Consider the following 20,062-nt stretch of genomic DNA (forward strand, 5'->3'; position numbering starts at 1 on the left):
TTTTAGAACTTATTTCAAAATAGCTATAATCTATATACATATATAATGTATAATAACTGATATGTGACTGTATTTTACAAATGCTAGTCTACTAAAACAAAACCAATACAAGTTACTTTGTACAGACCAAAGGTCAGTTTTATGTCATTTGATATAGTAACATGAGCCGCATCATTGTATCTGCTGTATTGTTAGCCAGACATGGCTGAAAGGTCAATATAATACAAATAATAAATATATATATATACGTGTATAATGTTATGAGATTTAAGCTATTTAATCTAAAAATTTATGTTTTCGTGTTATAATAAGTTTTCATTCTAGAATGAAAGAGGCATAATTTATATTTATTTCCTAATTTTTTTGATGGTGGTTACAAGATCGGCCAAATCTACCGAACCCATACAGAGATTAATTACTGAAGATAACAGATAAAATATGAAGTTTTTTCTTAAGAAACGTTTGATAACTATCTCAACATTATAAAGATTTTGCATGTGAAATTTCAAAATTTTCTGATGAATAAAAGTATTTTTTATCTTAAAATGAATATTACTTTGCATGACAGATAGGCAACATTCAAAAAGAAAAAATAGACATGAGAAAAACATTGCTTTATAAACCTTAACTCTTAATACAAAATTGATATTTTGGGTATGCAAGCATTGTATTGTTTACTGATAAACTGCTAAATTTCATTAACATTCTTTTACTATTTTAAAAGTTATAGCATGAAAACTATAACAAGCACAAAATGGTTACAAGGTCGGTCCCAGGGACTGAGCCCGTGCTGAAAGAGTTAAAGATTTCTTCAAAGATGAAGATATACTCCTTTATAGCTTTGGCAACTTTGAATACAATGTGTTGTGCAAATATCAAAATATGGAAAAATATACACACAAGCAAATCCTAACAAAGAACTTTATTATAAATGTACGACGTTTCAACAAGATTTTGTCATTCTCGGGTACAAGTAATTTACAGAAATAAATGAATCTATATTATTTTCAAAAAAGTTGATTTCTCGTTATCAAGTTCTGAGGAACATAGACATAACTATAAAATAAAACCCATGAGAAAAATGGCAATAACCGTTTTTATTTTAAAAGTCTTAAGGCTTTCTTTGCAGTTTCCCTTAAACTCATAAAATGAAAAAGGACTTATTGTAATTACTTTAATAAAGATAACAGTGCAGTGTTTTAAAACAACACATCACTGCGAATGTTTCTTCAGGCATAAAGTACATAGCACATAGTAGTAATACAGCATTAAATTTTGATTTATCCGATATATTATTTCTTTTTATCTATGCAAAAGTTATGCTTAATTTAAAAAGATGTATTAAAACAAACTGAATGAACTAGACTGTGATTTCCTGAAGTATGAATATTGATTTTAATAAAACTATTTTCAAAATGACAGTTAATATTGTCTGTATACCTGTTTTCTCTTGCAAAGATGGTTTATTGTTAGGAAGAAAAATCTTGAAGCAATGTTTTTTCACATTATGAGAGTAAACATTTTTAAAGCTTTTTATAAAAAATCATTTAATGTTTTCGATTATTTGTAAGGTATTTGTTTGTAGACAATGATTATAAAGTGGTTTTATAAAACGAAATATTAAATTATTAAAATTTTAAATAACTTCTTGAATGTTTTTATATAAAATTCTATACTTAATACTTTGCACAACTTACTTGGTGGATTATCCATTCGGGGTCTCTTAACAGGCTTCTTTTTGTCCATATGTGCAACCAATGAAGGTTTTGTTTTCCTACTATGTTCAACCTTAGCACCTTCTGCCTGGTTTTCTAGTTCTTTCTCAGCAGAAGATTTATGCAGTGACCTATATCATAAAGTAAGTAAACACAAACATACTTTATAAATATAACTTTGCTACAAAAGAATTAAATATGATACTCCAGCAATTCTTCATAACTACAGAAGTAAAACAGCATGTATATACTATATTAAATGCCATCATTTACTTATCTACTGAAAATTACCACACCTCATTTAATAATTGAAACTTACTACAATTAGTTTTAATTGTAAAACAATCTGCGAAAATTTAAAAATAATTCTGATTAATAAACAAACTGTTCTTGTTGTTTAAGACTTATAATGCAGGTAAATTAATATGTAGAATTCTACACGGAATTTTCTCTCCTAAGAGGGCCAAAAGCTCACAAATAAAAGTATTTTAATGTAGATAATAGCAGTGTTTCAAAACAAAAAGACACATACTACAAAATCTGTAAAAATAAATGACACAGTCAATGAATACTTTCTGCTAAAAATTAGGTTTATCATGGCAGCACTATTAATTCTATAGCTTACCATTACATATATCTAATGAACCTATTACCCATAACTATAAATGTATATTTTGCTTAAATATATGTACTATCATAACTGGCGTTATTTGTTTAAAGCTATGAAATAGTAATGAGAATTGAAAAGTAAAAACTGATACAAGGGTTTTGAACTTAATCTAATAATTCATTTTGTCTTAAGAACAGTGAGTGTGTTATCATAGCACATTGAAAAGTAAAAACTGATATGAGGGGTTTTGAACTTAATCTTATATTTACATTTAATCTTACATTTTATCTTAAGAACAGTGAAGTGTGTTATTATAGCACATTTATTATGTTATTAATACATATGTTATTTAAACAAGTAGAGATTAGATTCTGCTGACAAATTTAGACATTAATATGTTTTCAACAGATGATATTAGACACAATTCAATTTCTTTGTCAATGCTCTAACCATATGGCAAAATTCAAAACCAAATTTTTAAATTAATCTAATGTATTTAAGCAATTTGACAAGTTTTTTAATGGAAAACTAAAATTATATAACATATGGTTCATACATTTCTTTATTTTTATCTGAGTATGTATAGAACAAACATTGTTGACCTAGCTAACCCCTACTTCTCAGCTTTTCAGTTTACTGTTTAAAGCATATTCTGGAACTTCATGTCATGCACTCATGCCAATTCCTATACCTTTCTAGTTGTATTTGCTTGTGAAATTATTAGACTTAGTTGACTTAATTGATTAGTGCCAGGTAAGCTAATCAATTACCTGAAATTCTGATTAAATTAGTGTCTGCAATTATTACTGTTTTCAAAATTCTGATTATATCAGTCATGAAAATTATCAATTAATTAAAATTATGGTTTCCTTTTATTAGTATTTTTGATTATTCCAATTATCCAAGTAATCAAAATAAATATTACTATCACATTTGTTTGTTGTTAAGCACAAAATTCCATAATGGGCTATCTTGACTGTGCCCAATTTTAGCCTTATAATTTTTTTTTCACTGCAAATTTGTTCAGCTTTGGTGATTCAAGGGTCTTGGGGTTTGATTCACATTGTCATCAAAATTGCTTGCCCTGTCACTGTTATGGCATAGCTAATAATGCTAACTGCCACTAATTTCAAACTGCTGACTAGACGGCAGCCAATTGGCTGGCAGCACCAACCACCGATTTTTTTTTTTAATTATTCAAACTGATGACTAGAGAGAATGCAACTGTGTGGCACCAGCCACTGCCAACTTTTTTTGGTATTTGAGTTAATGACTAGAGGAAAGGCAACTGTGTGGCAGCACCTAGTGCAAACTTTCTTTTCTTTTTGAACAACTGACTAGAGGAAAGGCAACTGTGTGGCAGGACCTAGTGCAAACTTTCTTTTCTTTTTGAACAACTGACTGGAGGAAAGGCAACTGTGTGGCAGGACCTAGTGCAAACTTTCTTTTCTTTTTGAACAACTGACTGGAGGGAAGGCAACTGTGTGGCAGCATCCATCACCAACTTTTCTTTTGAATTGTACATACCTTGGTTTGAGTATCACTGTACTAAATCAATCAATCAAATGTCACTGATTAATGTGGCTATTGATTAGCATATTCCATTAACTGCCAAGCTCTATAATTTAGTTAAGTAATTTGTGCCTGTGCCTCTGAATATATTAATACACTAGTATTATTATTTTCAAACAATAGTTTTTACAAGAATACCCGAGTTAAAAACATTCCTACTTTGAATTACTAAATTTATGATTTTTATCAATACTTTATTAAATTATTTTTGACACCAAATGCCACAAACAGACCCAATACAAAACCCATAAAAATATCTTCTGTCAAAACTGAAGTTTATCACTACACCACAAATAAATCTGAATAACTATAACATATTTGCAATTAAATAAACATTTTAGACTACCCACTTAATTGCTTGTGTAATCTAAATTTTTTTAAATAATTCAACAGAAGGAGAAACAAAGTGAAAAATGATAAACATTTCAGATTATTTTGATATAATTATTCCTAGAACATTTCTGTTGTAAAACTTCGGGACCTATTGTGTTTACTTGCTAATTTTTATTAATTGTCAAGAAAACAACTTGAGCACAGTTAATAAACCTTTCTCCAATAGAGTAAGTTAATTATAATTCAAAAGTAGTGAACACTTACTGCAGCAGAGGTCAGGCTAGAGCAGCCTGCCTCTTGTTTTTTGCACAGTAGAAAAGACAACTCAAGAACCACCATACAGGGAAAGCATGTTCCACAAATGTACTTGTTTTGCCAAGCTATTCTGAAAGCAAACAAAAACGTTTTTTTTTATGTAATAACCTTATGTGAGATTATGTGGTTAAATTAACCACTAACAATCTTGCCACAACCTTTATTCCTAATTCATTCATCAAAAACGTTCTGACAAAATACTACAGCTCTATTTTGCCTGCTAATGGTAATTCAAGATACAGTATGAAGTTTTAAAAAATGAGGTAAAATGTTCAGATTTGTCTTTTGATAGAGTTTATCTAGAATACTACTCCAAGTATTAACTGTATACAGACATTTCTTCATAATAGTTAAGAAAATCAAATCGTATATATAATTGCAATAGTAATGAAATAGCTGAATCTTGTCCGTTCAGGTTAGGCTTTATATGATCTAACAGTATACTTTGTTATCTTTAATCGTTGTTCATTTTGACTTGTACTTGAAATGTGTTACATGCTATTGTAACATGGTGTTTGATGCTGGATGTAATCTCAAATTTGGACATAGTGTACATTTATATTCTCTTATGCAAGTGGAATGACATCTAATAATAAACTCCATATATTCCATTATTTAATTTCTGTAGTGCATATTAGTGTATAGAAGGCATATTAATACTAGAAATAAATAACCTTATAACACCAAAATGTTGTTTTTATTTAATTAAACACTCAATGTTTCATTTTACAGCTTCTTCAGGAGCATTCATTAAAACACAAACTGAAACTTACAGTACAAAGCTTCAAATGGTTTAAATAATGAAGCTTTATACTGTTATTTCCAGTTTGTGTTCTAGAATACATTTTAGTTATAGTTGTGAATAAATATGTTCAATTATTTTGTTAATTAGATTTCAATTATATATTCTCTAGTTTACTGTAATGCTTGGGTAATTACCTATTACAGAAAATTTATTTATGGAATAGTAGGGTTAGTAACTTTATTGTCAAGTTCATCTAATACACACTGATCACTAATGAAGCTAAGAAATTCTCTGATTCTTGTTACATCTTTATAAAATATTTTATAACTACTAGCAATTCTGCAAGATCCCAATCCATGGCTGTAGCTAGAATGAAAATTTACTTGAGATCCAGATGTATGTGGATGACAGCTGGATAAACATAACAGAGTACAGTGTACAATTAAATAGTACATTATTATATTTAATTTGAAATCTTTACCGAGGTATGAACCTCTGTGACCTCATAATAGCTATGGCCATGTTCTAAATTACGTTCATATAAAAAAAACTTGTTTACTAGACTGTTATAATGTGTGTACAACCCTGTAAAAGTTGACTCATGAAAGCTGCAATGTTTAAACTGTTATCATTATTATATAACATTTTATCTAAAAAAGATAACCTTGATTATAATTTTCCTACATGAGCAAATTCAAAATTTTTTTTATCTTTTGAGATTTCAAAAATATCTTCACCTTTCATAAAATAATAATAAGAAAGATTATTTTTCCAAATAATTTTATTAATGAAAAATATAAGTATCAATTTTGTGATACAGAACCACCTAGGAGTGTCCTTGGGCATCATCTCACAGGGCTCATGCCCCAGATTTATCTCACAACTTCCCAAATCCATCTTAACATAAACTAGAATATATGGCATTGCAATTACATTTTAATTATTTTGAGTAGTAGCTAGCAAAGCTCCTGAATCCACTTATTTGTAGTGTCATACGTTGAAATATAAACTGAATTTTTGAATTTCCTTTCTGAAAACACACCTTTTCAGAATATTTCAGGACTCTGAAATTCTGTGAAATCTTATTAATAACATTATGTTGCTATAGTTAAGAACAGCACATCAAAGTATAAATAACCTTAAGGAATTACAATGGGCCTCTAAAATTTGGCAACATTCTGGATGTTAGAAATTTATCATCATCAATGTAATGTCATCTTGCAACAACTCTTCAGCTAAGATATATTTTAGTATATCTTTTTATGCTTTTATGCAGTCAATAAACTATTTCACTAATACAAGTTCCTTCACACAATGTATCTACACATAAAACTACATTTTTCTTTCAATATGTAACCATTTAGAATTATCTATATCATTAGAAATATTCCTACCCCCTTTAAAGATGGAAATTACTAAGTTTAATATATTTATAAGTAATGAGCTCCAGTAACCCATTTTAAATAGAATACAAGCAAAACAAAGAATCTGAAATAAAACTTTAGTATAGCTTATCAAACAAACTGTTTCACTAAACACAAGTTATTAAATCATATACTCCCCAAGATTATAAAAAAACTTTCCATTTCAATGAACTAGCTAGCAGAAATAAAATCTTCTGTCTTATGAAGTATTTCTAGCTTGCTTTATTAGTTTGTAGTTAAGCAGAAAGCTACCCATTGGGCTATCTGTGCTATGCCCACCACACTTATCAAAACCTGTTTTTTTAGCATCGTAATCCTTCAGAGTTACAGCTGTGCAAATGGGAAGCTTCTATATTGCCAAGAAATTAGAAATACCTTTGGATTTTGTGCTGGAGATAGACCCAATTTAACAGGTAGTACATCATATGTCAGGGTACTGAAGATAATAACAAGAAATTAATTTTCCAGACGGTTATCTTTTCTATATTATAATAACAATATTTTTGTTTGATATACTTTAAATTGTATTAATGGGTATATCAAGAATACAACCACATTAACTAAATACACCTTTGTCAAGAGCAGTTCACATCATCACTATGTTTTACAATATACTGTTACACCCTTAGTATTTTTAGTTTTGTCCCACCCAGGTTTGCTGCTGAGCTCATAGTAAAAACTGAATGATCTATGTAGAAATCTAGAAATCGTTTGTTGCTATGCCTTCTGTTACAACTACTACAGTGATGCACACTGTAAGCTTTCAACAATAACCACACCCTGTATACGAACCCAACTTTTCCCCAACATTCAACAACAGCTTCCATTTTCATTTAAAAGTCTGAGGAAATCTCTATACTATGGTTTCTCAAGATGATTTTCTTGTGTCTCAACTAATGAATTTTTTCTACTTATTCATCTAATCAAGTATTTGAACAAAATGAAGGAATTTACAGTGGTATTTATTTTAACAGTATGTTAACTTCTTATTTATTCTTTACTGTGGGTCTATTAATTATACATTTTTGACCACATCTTAATACATTTATTTCTGAATATAAAAATGCCACAAATGATATTCTGAAGTAGCAAACTGATAATCTAGTAAAATAATCATGTTTTTTGAAACAAAAATAAATACTTCAAAACTTTTCATACAAGTAGCTACTATTTTTAACTCATAGAGTAAGTAAGTGTTACAGACAATGTACACACAGAAAAGATTAATCAAAATTTAACATTACTCAATTTAAGTCAAAATGAATATGTAAATGTTTGAAAAACTAAACAATAATTCTGTACACTTCGATACTAGACTTATTACAACATCACAATAAATACTCTTGCATTCTCCTTGAACATCTAGGGTATATATTGTTTTGTCTGGATGTGCGACTTTATAATTCAAAATAGCAATAAAAAATTATTCTAAAATTTTTGGGATGGAAAAAGATCAGAAACTACAATTTTAGAATAAAATATTTTATTGCTAGTTTCTGGACTTTTTTTTTTATGATTAACATCACAGGTGGCGCTATCTATTGATTGATGTGTTTTTAGCAATGTTCAACAATCTGTATCATTGCACATATTTAGGACCAACTGACCTATCGTGAATCACTTGCGGCTCTAGGTTGAAAGTAGGTACACTATGATTTATGAGTTACAGCTGACGGAAAAAAAGAAATAAAAACGAGGACGGAACTCATCCCTACACAGATATCGCTTCCGCGCTGTCTGATAAACTTTGTACACGTTTTGTGACAGCAACTACTACTGCCCCCTCAAACGCAATAAAATACTGACATTGTAGACTTTACAACTATCATAAAACAATTTTTTTGAGTTGGTGGTCAAGTATTTCATAAAGAGAAAAACGATCTAATTGTTTTTGTCTATAGGAAATTTTATAGACGTACGAATTTGACATAGCAGTGTTTTGGTGTCAGTACAACCTTTTCATGTTGCCTTGATAAGAGTACGCATTATATAAAGCAGATTTTTTGGCAAAATATAGCATTGAAAACTGTTTTTTTTGTTATGTTTTTAAAGTGGGCACTATAATGTACCAAATAGACAACACATTATAGTAGCATTTTCAAAGATCAAATATTAATATGATTCACGAGCACAACTCGAACTTTGCAATGCTTTTTTCGACGCTTATGACTATTACAGGTTTGGTTTGTTTTGAATTTCGCCCAAAGCTACACGAAGTCTATCTATGCTAGCCGTCCCCAATTTAACAGTGATAGACTAGAGGGAAGGCAGCTAGTCAACACCACCCACCGTCAACTCTTGGGCTATTCTTTTACCAACGAATAATGGGATCGACCGAATCATCATTTGGAAATATGACTGACATATAACACTAAAATATAACAAAAAGGAAACGAAATAGAAAACATATAGTATAATAACGAAAAAAAACCTAATCTACAAGTTTATCACAGTATTAAAGTCAGTATAAATATAGAATCACGTTTTAAGGATATTCTCATAATTAAATAGAATCTTTGGAATTTAAACAACTATCGTACTTCCGTGGAACTAAACTTTTTCATTTGTATACATCTTTTATGAATATTATAAAATTAATTGTTCCTGATTAAATTAAAACTGTGAATAATTGGATAGATGTGGAGCTCGGGAGTTACGTAACTATTTTGGAACTTAAAGGGAATTAAATGTGTAAGTTTATGTCCTGTGTTAATCGATTAGTAACAGTAAAACTGTCGGAAAACCTTCGTAATATAATAGCGATTCTGGCAGTGATAAGGTTAATAATTATTAACTAAAATCTCACTTCAGCTTAGTTGAAAGTTACTGCAGGAAGGTATTCTAGAATGACAGTCTTTCCCAGGGGAATATACTATAGTCATAAGGCAAGCTAAACCCTTAAAAGGACCATTCCGAATGAATAATACTCCAAAATATCGCCAAACAGTCGTTAGCAGTAAACTGGGCACGTGATTAAGTCCCGGTTAAAAATAAAATAAAATTCGATGGACCGCCAGAACACAGGTGATCCAACCTGCCCTCTGCTCCAAAATGTAAACTAACTGTCGTTTTCGAAACACAATATATATATATATAAAGGTCTGGGTATTTTATCTCTTAGTACGATCTGTCATTTATCATCGATAGTCACTGGCCAATACTTGGTCACCGGATCGTGAAAACAAAGCCAGCTTCACAAACATGAATAGTTTCCTTTAGAAGTAGTACAATATGTGTAAAATATAAAGTCGTGAATCTGATGGACTTCCTACTTCATAATTTTAAGCATCCATTTGCTTTTTTGCAACTTATATTACGCAGAACAAAAGCCTACATTCATACATACATCTGTCAAAATAAGTCTTTCTGAAAACAGCCTGATATTCTGTTATCAGCGATTTAGATATGATAACAGGCAACTGCTCGCCACAATGCTACTAAAGTGTATGAAAAGTTCTAAAAACTATCACTCATGGCGCATTTAACTTAATACAACACCTAATTGTAATTCTTTATATCTGTTTGTTAAAAAGGAAAAACAAAAAACAAACTGTATCACATCTATGTGAACACAAGTATAGAATGTACTTTTTTGCACGACTGCTTCTTCGTAATGAATACAAATCAAAACCATTCTCAAGTTCAATTTAAAAGCTACCCTAACAACTAATTTTTACAGGTTAGAAAGTACCATATGACATAGCAAGTATTTTGGTAACCCTAGTATAAAACGAACATTCTGCACGAACCCGAAATTTTTACAGGTTAGAAAGTACCATATGACACAACAAGTATTTTGATAACCCTAGCATAAAATGAACAATCTGCACGAACTCAAAGTGTCCGATTAAATATTTTACATTCTCGTGCGATGGTTTAATAATAAAAGGGAGGGAGATTGTGGCTTCTCATTTCCAGTGCTGTCTTTTTTGTTGTTGTTATTTTGATGTTTAAACGTTTATTTTTCTACTTATGCGGAGACAATGGAACGATATATTTAAATTTCACTTGTTTATATTATTTTACTACTATTAGTATTAAGCCGTTTTTGTCTTTGTTTGAAAAAATTTAAATATATGATACTGGTGATTTTTTTATGAAACCCTCACATTATTTATTAATTGTTATTATTTTAATGAAGCCAACGTGTAAACATGACCTGGCTACTGAAAATAGTCTCAATTTAAATAATTCTTTCTTTTCTTTTTTTTTTTGCATATCACGACTAAAACCTTGAAGAAAAAAAATTTTACGAGTAGACAGATGCCTATGTGACATCATGATTAACTTCAAGAATGAAAATCCTGCTCCAATAAAAATCAAGTCCTTATTGAATATAGTTTCACCCACACTGTTTTGTTTACCACATATATAATATATATATATATATATATACATTATGTAATGACCGGGTGAAATCTAGAAATTTCACGAGTTTTTCTGAGTCTCTACGGAATCTCGAATTTTCCTGCAGTATGTAGAAAACTAGTAAATAAAAAACGCCAGACTGAGTGAGTTATAATGAATTGATCGGTTAAGTTTTAGTGAGTTAGACAGTGAGGCTGTTCGTCAGTGATCGAGTTCTTAAGTTAGTCAACGTTTTTATTAAAAGATGGATTAGTGAGGGATTTCCGCTAGTGAATTAAGTTGGTTTGTGAGAATAGAATAGAATACAACTAATGACAAACAAACGTACAACTTTTTGTTGACGAATCCCATGCTTAACGTGAATATTAAGTTTTATTTATGTTGGTTTGTAGTTCTAAAGTGCTCTACCATGAACTGTTAGTTTTAAACAATACATAAAGGGTTAATAAACACAACGTAATGCATGAAACTCACTAGACTTCAGTGAAGAAACCTGCCGAGTTCATTCAACTTGCAGGACTGAAGTTATATGTGGCATTGCATGTATTTTATTTTTTAAGCCTGTTACATGTACTCTCGTAAGACTATCCAGCATTTCTTAAACCGACATTTAATATAAAAAGCTGTGAATATAAAAGACATAATGGTACAAAACTACATAAACCTAATTATCAAATGTTTCGAGAACTTGACGAACTGGATCATTTGCTTTATCATTTAATCATAAATAGAGAAAACAAAATACAGAAAATCAAAACACTGAACTACAGGAATACTAAGTGAAGTAAGGAACGAAAATAGCTGAATAAAAATTACTACGACGAACAATTACAAAGCTGGAGTACAATGTATGACAGTTGGAAGCTGGGGCATTCTTGGAATTAATAATTACAAAGATATGTTGAGCATCCAGGGAGAAAAATACAGTTACTTCAGGAACTGACATTGAAAACAGAGATTTATCAAACAAAAGAGTAACTGGAAAACAGCGTGAACAGAAAGCCTAAATCTTTTATTACGAACCAATTATATATCTACAAAGATATTCTAAAATAATTGTCATGAAAATTATTAAAATCCAGAAATTTATCTAAAAGTAATCTGCAATTCTCTTCCAAAACTGATGCATAACTATATCATTTACTTAATTGACTGGGAAAAATAACTATCAAAGCAATGGTTAATATCAGGACCTTGCGTAAGTGTAATTAAAATTCATTTGTAACATTTCTTGATAAAACTGATGTCCCTAAGAAGTGTATAAAACCAGTTCGTAAAACACTCAAATTTCTGTACCCATAATAAACTTTTTTTTAAATAGCCCCTTTCATATGTAAATATAATACTTTTATTTAAATTTCACTATTGCTGGAACAGTTTCCAAATTACAAAAAACAAACGAGAAATTAAAACCAGTTTTATACAAAAGATGGATTTCAACAGCAAGCAATCATTTATTGAAATAACAATCTACGTGATACTTCTATTATCTCAGTGAATCATTAAAAAGTTGACACCAACGCTATTAAAATAAACTTAACAGAACTGACAGTGGTTCTCAAACTTTGGTGGGGCAAAAGACACTTCGCAACACCTACCGGTCCTACCCCACCTGTTTTGTTCACTCGTATAGCCTTGGCCGTGGCGATGCGAGTCAGTGACTTGCATTTTGGACCAGCCCATGGACTACTAGTGGTCAGCACCACACTTTGAGTTAGTTTGGTTTGTTACGAATTTCGCGCATAGCTACACGAGGACTATTTGCGTTAGCCGTGCCTAATTTAGCAGTGAACGACTACAGGGAAGGCAGCTAGTCATCACCACCCACCGCCAACTCTTGGGCTACTCTTTTACCAACGAATAGTGGGATTGACCGCCACGTTATAATAATCCCACGGCTAAAAGGGCGAGCATGTTTCGTGGGACGGGAATTCCAACCCGCGACCCGCAGATTACGCCACACTTTGAGAACCACTGACTTAACATTTACGTTTTCAAGTTATAGAAACTGCTGTTAGCGAGTTATTTCTGTATTTGAGTTTTATTTAACATATTTCAATGCATACCAATTATTTTCTTTGCCTTTTTTTTTGGACATGCTACATTTTCGAATTCATTCCAGCTTTAAAATAGGTGTGAATATCCAAGTAATTTTACTAAATTATATGTTTGCAAATATCAAGTAAAAGTAGCGTTTATTCAGAAAAGATAACGAGGGTGTGTAAAGAAAAAACACAGAAATCTTAAATAAGGTAACAACCTTTTAAAATAAGAAAATATATGCTAAACTTTCTTTGGAACAAGACAAAGCAAGGTATGTCAAAAAGAAAATACGTGGAAGTTTCAGCTCATGTATAGTTTAAATTGCGTGAAATATATCAATTAAATTTAATCACTGCAAACGCGCCGCAACTACCGAAGTATTTCCCCACCAATAATTTGGCCGGTAAAGTATTTTCTATCCGATATTTATGTTACTAAATGGTCAAGTATTGCCACTGGTCCTCGTTTATTTGTGTGCGCTCAGTATAGGCCAAATATTACGTGCATAGTGCGCTCAGTGTAGGTCAAATATTACGTGCATAATGCGCTCAGTGTAGGTCAAATATTACGTGCATAAACTAAAAAAAAACAAAACGATAAAAAAATCGTCTCTTCAACTTGGTGCAATTTCGATTGTAGTTTTGTATCACGTCGAAGATTATATTTTCGCCACTTGTGGTAATATTCAGCATGCATTCGTAATAAAACATTTATTTTAGTAATATAATACTTATGTAAATTCGTTTTTAATTTCTATCAATAATAATAAATAATCGTATTCAAATTAAAAAACTAATTTTATACTGATTACTTTGCATTTTATAAGCAGAATTAAGTTATTGTAATACACATTCCTCGCCACATTTAAACTCCAACACGCATGCGTAGAAAAGTTGCGAAAAACTTATTTTTAGCCGCGGCATAGCAGTTCATAAAACAGCTCTGATTTTTTTTTTCTTTCCAAGTACAAACTTTTAGTTCACAGCTTCGTCATCTCTTGACCGATTTGAGATCTAATTGCAGTTTTGGACTCAGTTGGTCAAACCTTTTCGATTGATATATTTGACCATGCCCAAGGTCTCATATATTAATTTACTCAAATCCTGCCTAAAAAAAGTTCAATTGGAAGATAGACTGGTAGAGATCCTGATGAGTAATAAAGTTGAATAGGGTATACTCGCACAAAAATATAGCTAATAAAAAGGTATCATACATTAATTTACTCTAATCCTGCCTAAAAGAATTTCATGTGCCGCGGCTACTGAGGTTTCCCTCTTGTTTAATTTTGGCGAGTTATGATTACCTGTCCTAGCAGCGATAGCATACTTTCGACACTAAACAACATTTAAAAACACGAATTAACCACGACTTTTAGTAAAGGGGATGACGATTACAAAAATAACCGAGGAGTCAATTTTCAACATTATTAAATACAAAATAACACATAGATCCAAAATGTGCGACAACTTTCGGAAATTGTACATGTGGAAACACTAAATGAAAGGGAGTCACCAGTTTATGAAGTAATCGATCCTTCGTAGGATTTGTCTTGAATAATCTTTTTCAGTGTTCTTTCAATTCCAAATTTGTATTTTGCACTCGGTTTATGATAGAGACTAAATATATAATTATCATCACATAATTATTAAACATTAAAGTTATACTGCTAATATAGAACCTGTAATGGAAATTTATTTATTTTAATTCTTTCCAACTCCGATCGAATTATGCAATTTTCCAGTGTTATAATTTTTAAACTAAATAAAAACCACCCTTTTTATAGCAAGCCAACAAACTTGAGGACTGAAATCATATTAAATCGTACCACTACGTAAGTTAACGAGAGCACATAACTTTGATTCTGATACATTTAGTGATAGCACATTCTACCGATTTCTCTACCCGTGCGACTAGTTTACTTTCATGCAACACTGTAACAAACGAATGGTCTTAAATCAACTTCATTACGCAGAGGTAGAAAAGGTTGTTCTTTCGAGCGCCATAAACACCTACTAGTTAAAGTCAAGAGTAGGAATGCGATATTTTTTTATATATATATACATAGACGTAAAATCTCGAACAGATATAATTCATGTCAAGAATCAAATCACAAAACATTATACCTCACTAAAAACGCACGTAAAACTATACGTTTAGGTGTGTGAAAAAAAATCAAGTTGTTAACTTCAAAAAAGTCCACAATGGTAAAGTCATCACCACTTTGAGTACAATAAAAACTGAACACATAATTCATATTTTATTTTTCTATTGAAATGTATCAGACGTTAGCTACGATTAATCCAACTTCTGATCAAAGCATAGATCAGAAATAAAAATATACACCTAGTAATGGACATAGCTGATTAAATGTGATGTTCAAACTATATTAGTCATAATACTTAGAATGCATTGCTTCAAATTCGGAACCCTCGCTGTTAACTATATTTTTGGCAGTGAACCCAATATATCACGAGGTTCAATCTAGCCCGAGTTGAGCAAAAACCCTAAAATTCCTCTGAAAATAGAATATCAATTATATGTATCCATACTTACTGCACAAATTATATATTTTAGTTGTTATACAAAAGCTTAAGATCTATCAGTTACATAATTAATGTTTAGAATAATGTGATTAAGAGAACAAAACGTGTAACATATCTGAAAAAAAAAATATATATATATATACAAACTATAATACGTCAAAGAACACGTAATTACTGTTTAGTATAGATATCCACGATACATACTAAGTAAGATTCCTACTAATTGACATTAAGTATATATATATATATATATATTCGGAACCATGTAAAAAATTTCTACATTTGGTAAAACTGTAAAAGCAACATGGGAACAAAAATAATAAATAAAAGAAAAGAAAACATCAGTGCAGACTAAAGCACCAAATATATAGATTAGACGTACATACAATTCCAAGGATTTCCTTCGATTACGAATTACTTATTTCCGGTTTGTTTTACCTTTGAAAAAACGTGAACTTGATAAACTTGCACATCACTATCCATATTATGGAATCCACAAAAAACATGCATACATATAATGATATCAGAAGCAGTGAATTATTGCTTTTTCGGAAGTTACAATTTACTATTCGACGAGAAAATAACTATCATTACAGATAAGTTCATTTGGCTATCTATTATCTACTTCCCTGTTCTACAGCGACCACTTAAATCAATACCATTCCTGTTTACACACAATATAGATAGCGGGACTATGTTCCAATTTCGTCTTTATTATTAAAAAAAAAACAAGAAAATCTGTATTACCAATAACGTTATTAAGTCTTCAAATTTATGTAAAGCACAGAAACAACAAAATTACAAGAAAAACACGTCTGAACTATGCGTATTTACGAGAGTAAAACTTAGTGTATACTAACCTTCATTACAAACTTTATGTGGAAAAAATGCATTTATTAACATACAATCAGAAGAACAAGACATTTCATATAAAATGCGAGTCTTCTTAACACTGAGTATCTGTAACATGTACAAGCTTTTTTTTTTATCTATGTCAATGAAATTATAAGCATCTCGATACATTATCTAGTTTATATTGAAAAACTCAGTGTCACACACAAACACTGCTAAAAAATACATTTAGACATCTTTTACCATATAATATGACTTTCTCAGCATATTGTGCAAGTGAAACTACTAAATATATATACAGAAATACAACAGATAGGTGGGTTAGTAATACCACAATGTACCAAGATATCACGAAGTACTGTGAACATTAAGAGAAAATAGATTATAAGCTGTGAAAAAGCATTATGTGAAGCAGTCATAATGCTTGGTCAGGCGTGATTTACTGTGCTATAAATGTAGCTATTATGGATGGACTGGGATATGTGAAAACTACATCCTTCTCAGGAGTAGTTAGCACTGGTGTTTGACATATGGTCGCGGTTTCTGTGCAGTGATGAGAATCACGTCATTCAGTTTTAAAGAGATGACAAAACATGGACCTTGGGGCAGCAGCTGAACCGTTCGACCACTGTGCTAAATATGAGGTTGGTTATGATAACAACTTCAATCTGTGAAATTGGATACGGGACCTATCTGTGGAGTTTCTAAATGCCTGTGTTTATCAAGATATCGTAAATGCACACGTTACAGGTATCTTGACAGTTTTTGATTAATAAACCAATATGTTGTTCCAGCAGTTTATTTTGTTTTTTGCTATAAAATACTGCTCAATTACACTAATTTCCATTAAAGACTATTCGAGTAGAATCTGCAGAATAACAGGAGGTTCCACATAGGTAAACTATATTTGTTGAATTGAATGAGTTGTGACCAATAAGAGATAAGACATAGTGTATGAGATTTGAAACAATTTTTACTCAAAACTGACAAACTTAAATGAAGGCTCTACTGAAGGCTTTGAAACTCTAACTGAAATATTAATTTTCTAAGAGAAACTGTTCCAGTCTGAAAAAAACATAGAATAACAAACACAAAACAGTAATGCTATCATTTTCCCAAGCTTCATGTACTACCCACATCACTTCTTTGTTATCCCCATCGAAAACTAAGGGAGGTCGTTCTTCAAGGTATCACTTAACCTACCTGTTGAAAAAAATTATGGCTACTTTCTATGTTGTAGGAGGTGCACATGGCACACTAGTTGACCCATAACAAGTAGGTTAAAAGGAACTTAGCTACTTCCTTAATAAACATTCCAAATCAAAACTACCTACACTTGAGTTTTCTTTATATAAACTCTGAGTCAAATAAAGTGGTGGAAAACATCTAGCATGCCTGCATACTACATTTTTACTTCCCCTTTTCCTTTAGGTTATCCTAATTTTAGAACTTAAGATCCAATCAAATAAGTTTGCACATTGATCAAGGCAACAGTAAAAACTTATCCTTGCCCCCTGTAAAACACAGACATGTAAAACAAGGAGCATAACTTTACAAGCAAAATATTACAAATCAAAACTTAGATGGAATTATAAAGGTATAGTGAAATTAAATATAATGCATAATCCTGTAATGTTAAGTACAAAAAAACAAATAAATTGTATTAAAGTCAAAGAGTAAAATATAAAATAATCAAAAATATACAAACTGAACCACCTGACATTAAACACAAAATAAAAATCAAAACATATCAATAAGCACAAAGGATATCATTTACATAAAATCAAACTAAAAATGGAACATAGTAAAATCAGAAACAGAAAATCCTTTGACACGAAATTGAAAATTAAAAGTTTCTTTCAAAATGAAAAGATATACTATTTTATAGTGTAGACAAAACAGAGAAGAGCAAAATGACTGAAATGGAAATAAAAACCCATAATAAAGCAGAAGAAATTAAAAACTGAAACATCCCAAAAGTGCAAAAAAAGGAACATGCTAAAAAAAAGGATAGAGAGGAGATACATCATCAAGCGAAAATCCTATCAAATAATGTTATACACATGATCACACACAAGAGAATTTTTTTATATATACTTTTGCTCCAAACACATGTAAGCTAAAAAGGATATATTTTGCATTATCATCAACAAGATGATGATGGGTAAATTACATAATTATACACACACACACTGTGCATAGAATGCTTAAGCACAAGTTATTGAAGAGTAAAGTTCTTTACAAGAAATAGATAACACAAGAAAGTAACTTAAAGCTTGTTGATCATTGCAGTACCATCAACAAATATGGTTGGTTAGTTGGCATTTTTTAGAGCAAAGCAGCATGGCTATTTGCACCAAACAACTGGTAAAAATCTTAAAAAGTAAAATTCAATAAAATGTAAAAATGAATCAAGTTGAAACTAAACAATGTGCAAAAAATCTGATAAAATACTCAAATGCAATTAAAAAGGCCAATGGCTTGTAAAAATTGAAAAATACAATCAAGTTCAACAGTGTCACCATCAAATGTCAGGGCTAAACCCTTAGAAAACATGTGTCTAAAATGGTGCCAACACTCAGAGTCATAACGACGGCACAACAGTAAAATGTTGGCTATTGTGACTTGAGCTACACATTGGAGGATCAGTACCAGATAAAAGAAAACAAAAACCTGTGACCAACGCATAGCCTATCCAGGACAACTTCCTCCTTCCAATCCTTCCCGAAACAAGATGGCCAAAGAACAACAGGAGGTTTGATTTGGAAACACTTGTTATGACGTTGCTTACCTCAATTTGATTGCCAACTGACGCGAAGCCGTGTCTTGAACACAAGACCGTAGTCCATATATGGGACAGGCATGGCTGTGACAGCACCAGAGAAGACGGACTTAGCTGTGGCGTCAGAAGCTTGTTCCCGCAAATACTTACATGGCCAGGTAACCAGAAAAACTGGATAGTAATGGAAGATGAAGAAAAATGGGTCAGTCGTTATTGAATATCGACGAGAACAGGATGAGAACTAACGTTAAGCTATTCCAGGGCCAGGAGAGAGATAAGAGAAGTGTAAATAGGACAGTCAGTGTACTGTATAGCTTTTACATGATCCAAGGCAAGAGAAATGGCATACAACTGGGGAGTGAAAATAGAAACTGTAGAAGGGATCCTGTGAGCAACCACTGATCCACAGCAAACCATGGCAGAGCCCACAGAGTCACCTGATTTTGAACCATCCATATAAATGGGAATAGAAGAATGGTTCAAAAGTTGTTTGGCAAAGAGAAGATGGTACTTCCAATAAGGAGTATCCAACTTCCTCAGATGACTCAAGGAAAGGTTACATCTGGGGATGGTAATAAGCCATGGCAGAATGTGCACATCATCCAGTGCCAGGCTCAATTCAGCCAGTTTTGTTTGGGTACAAAGGCCAAAACTGGGAATGGCAGATCATCTATTCTGAAATCTATTCCACCAAGGAAGAAAGACACAACTCAAGTGGGATACTGTGATAAGGATCACATCTTTGTAGCACACTTCATAG

The 20,062-nt window shown here is 31.4% G+C and overlaps 1 protein-coding gene across 3 annotated transcripts in view; it reads right to left on the minus strand.

Moving 5' to 3' along the window:
* The window catches only part of LOC106466877 (C-terminal-binding protein-like), a 91,326-nt gene that overhangs the window by 37,214 nt on the left and 34,050 nt on the right, over positions 1–20,062 (minus strand). For all 3 annotated transcript variants that reach the window (XM_013927181.2, XM_013927180.2, XM_013927179.2), the window contains exons 2-3: positions 4,495–4,615; positions 1,698–1,846 (exon numbers count right to left, since the gene is read on the minus strand). In XM_013927181.2, coding sequence (XP_013782635.1) covers positions 1,698–1,746 — 49 coding nt within the window. In that variant the 5' untranslated portion in view covers positions 1,747–1,846; positions 4,495–4,615. The remainder of the gene's footprint in view (positions 1–1,697; positions 1,847–4,494; positions 4,616–20,062) is intronic.

The sequence above is a fragment of the Limulus polyphemus genome, unplaced genomic scaffold (assembly GCF_000517525.1).
Source record: "Limulus polyphemus unplaced genomic scaffold, Limulus_polyphemus-2.1.2 Scaffold2408, whole genome shotgun sequence".
NCBI lineage: Eukaryota > Metazoa > Arthropoda > Merostomata > Xiphosura > Limulidae > Limulus > Limulus polyphemus.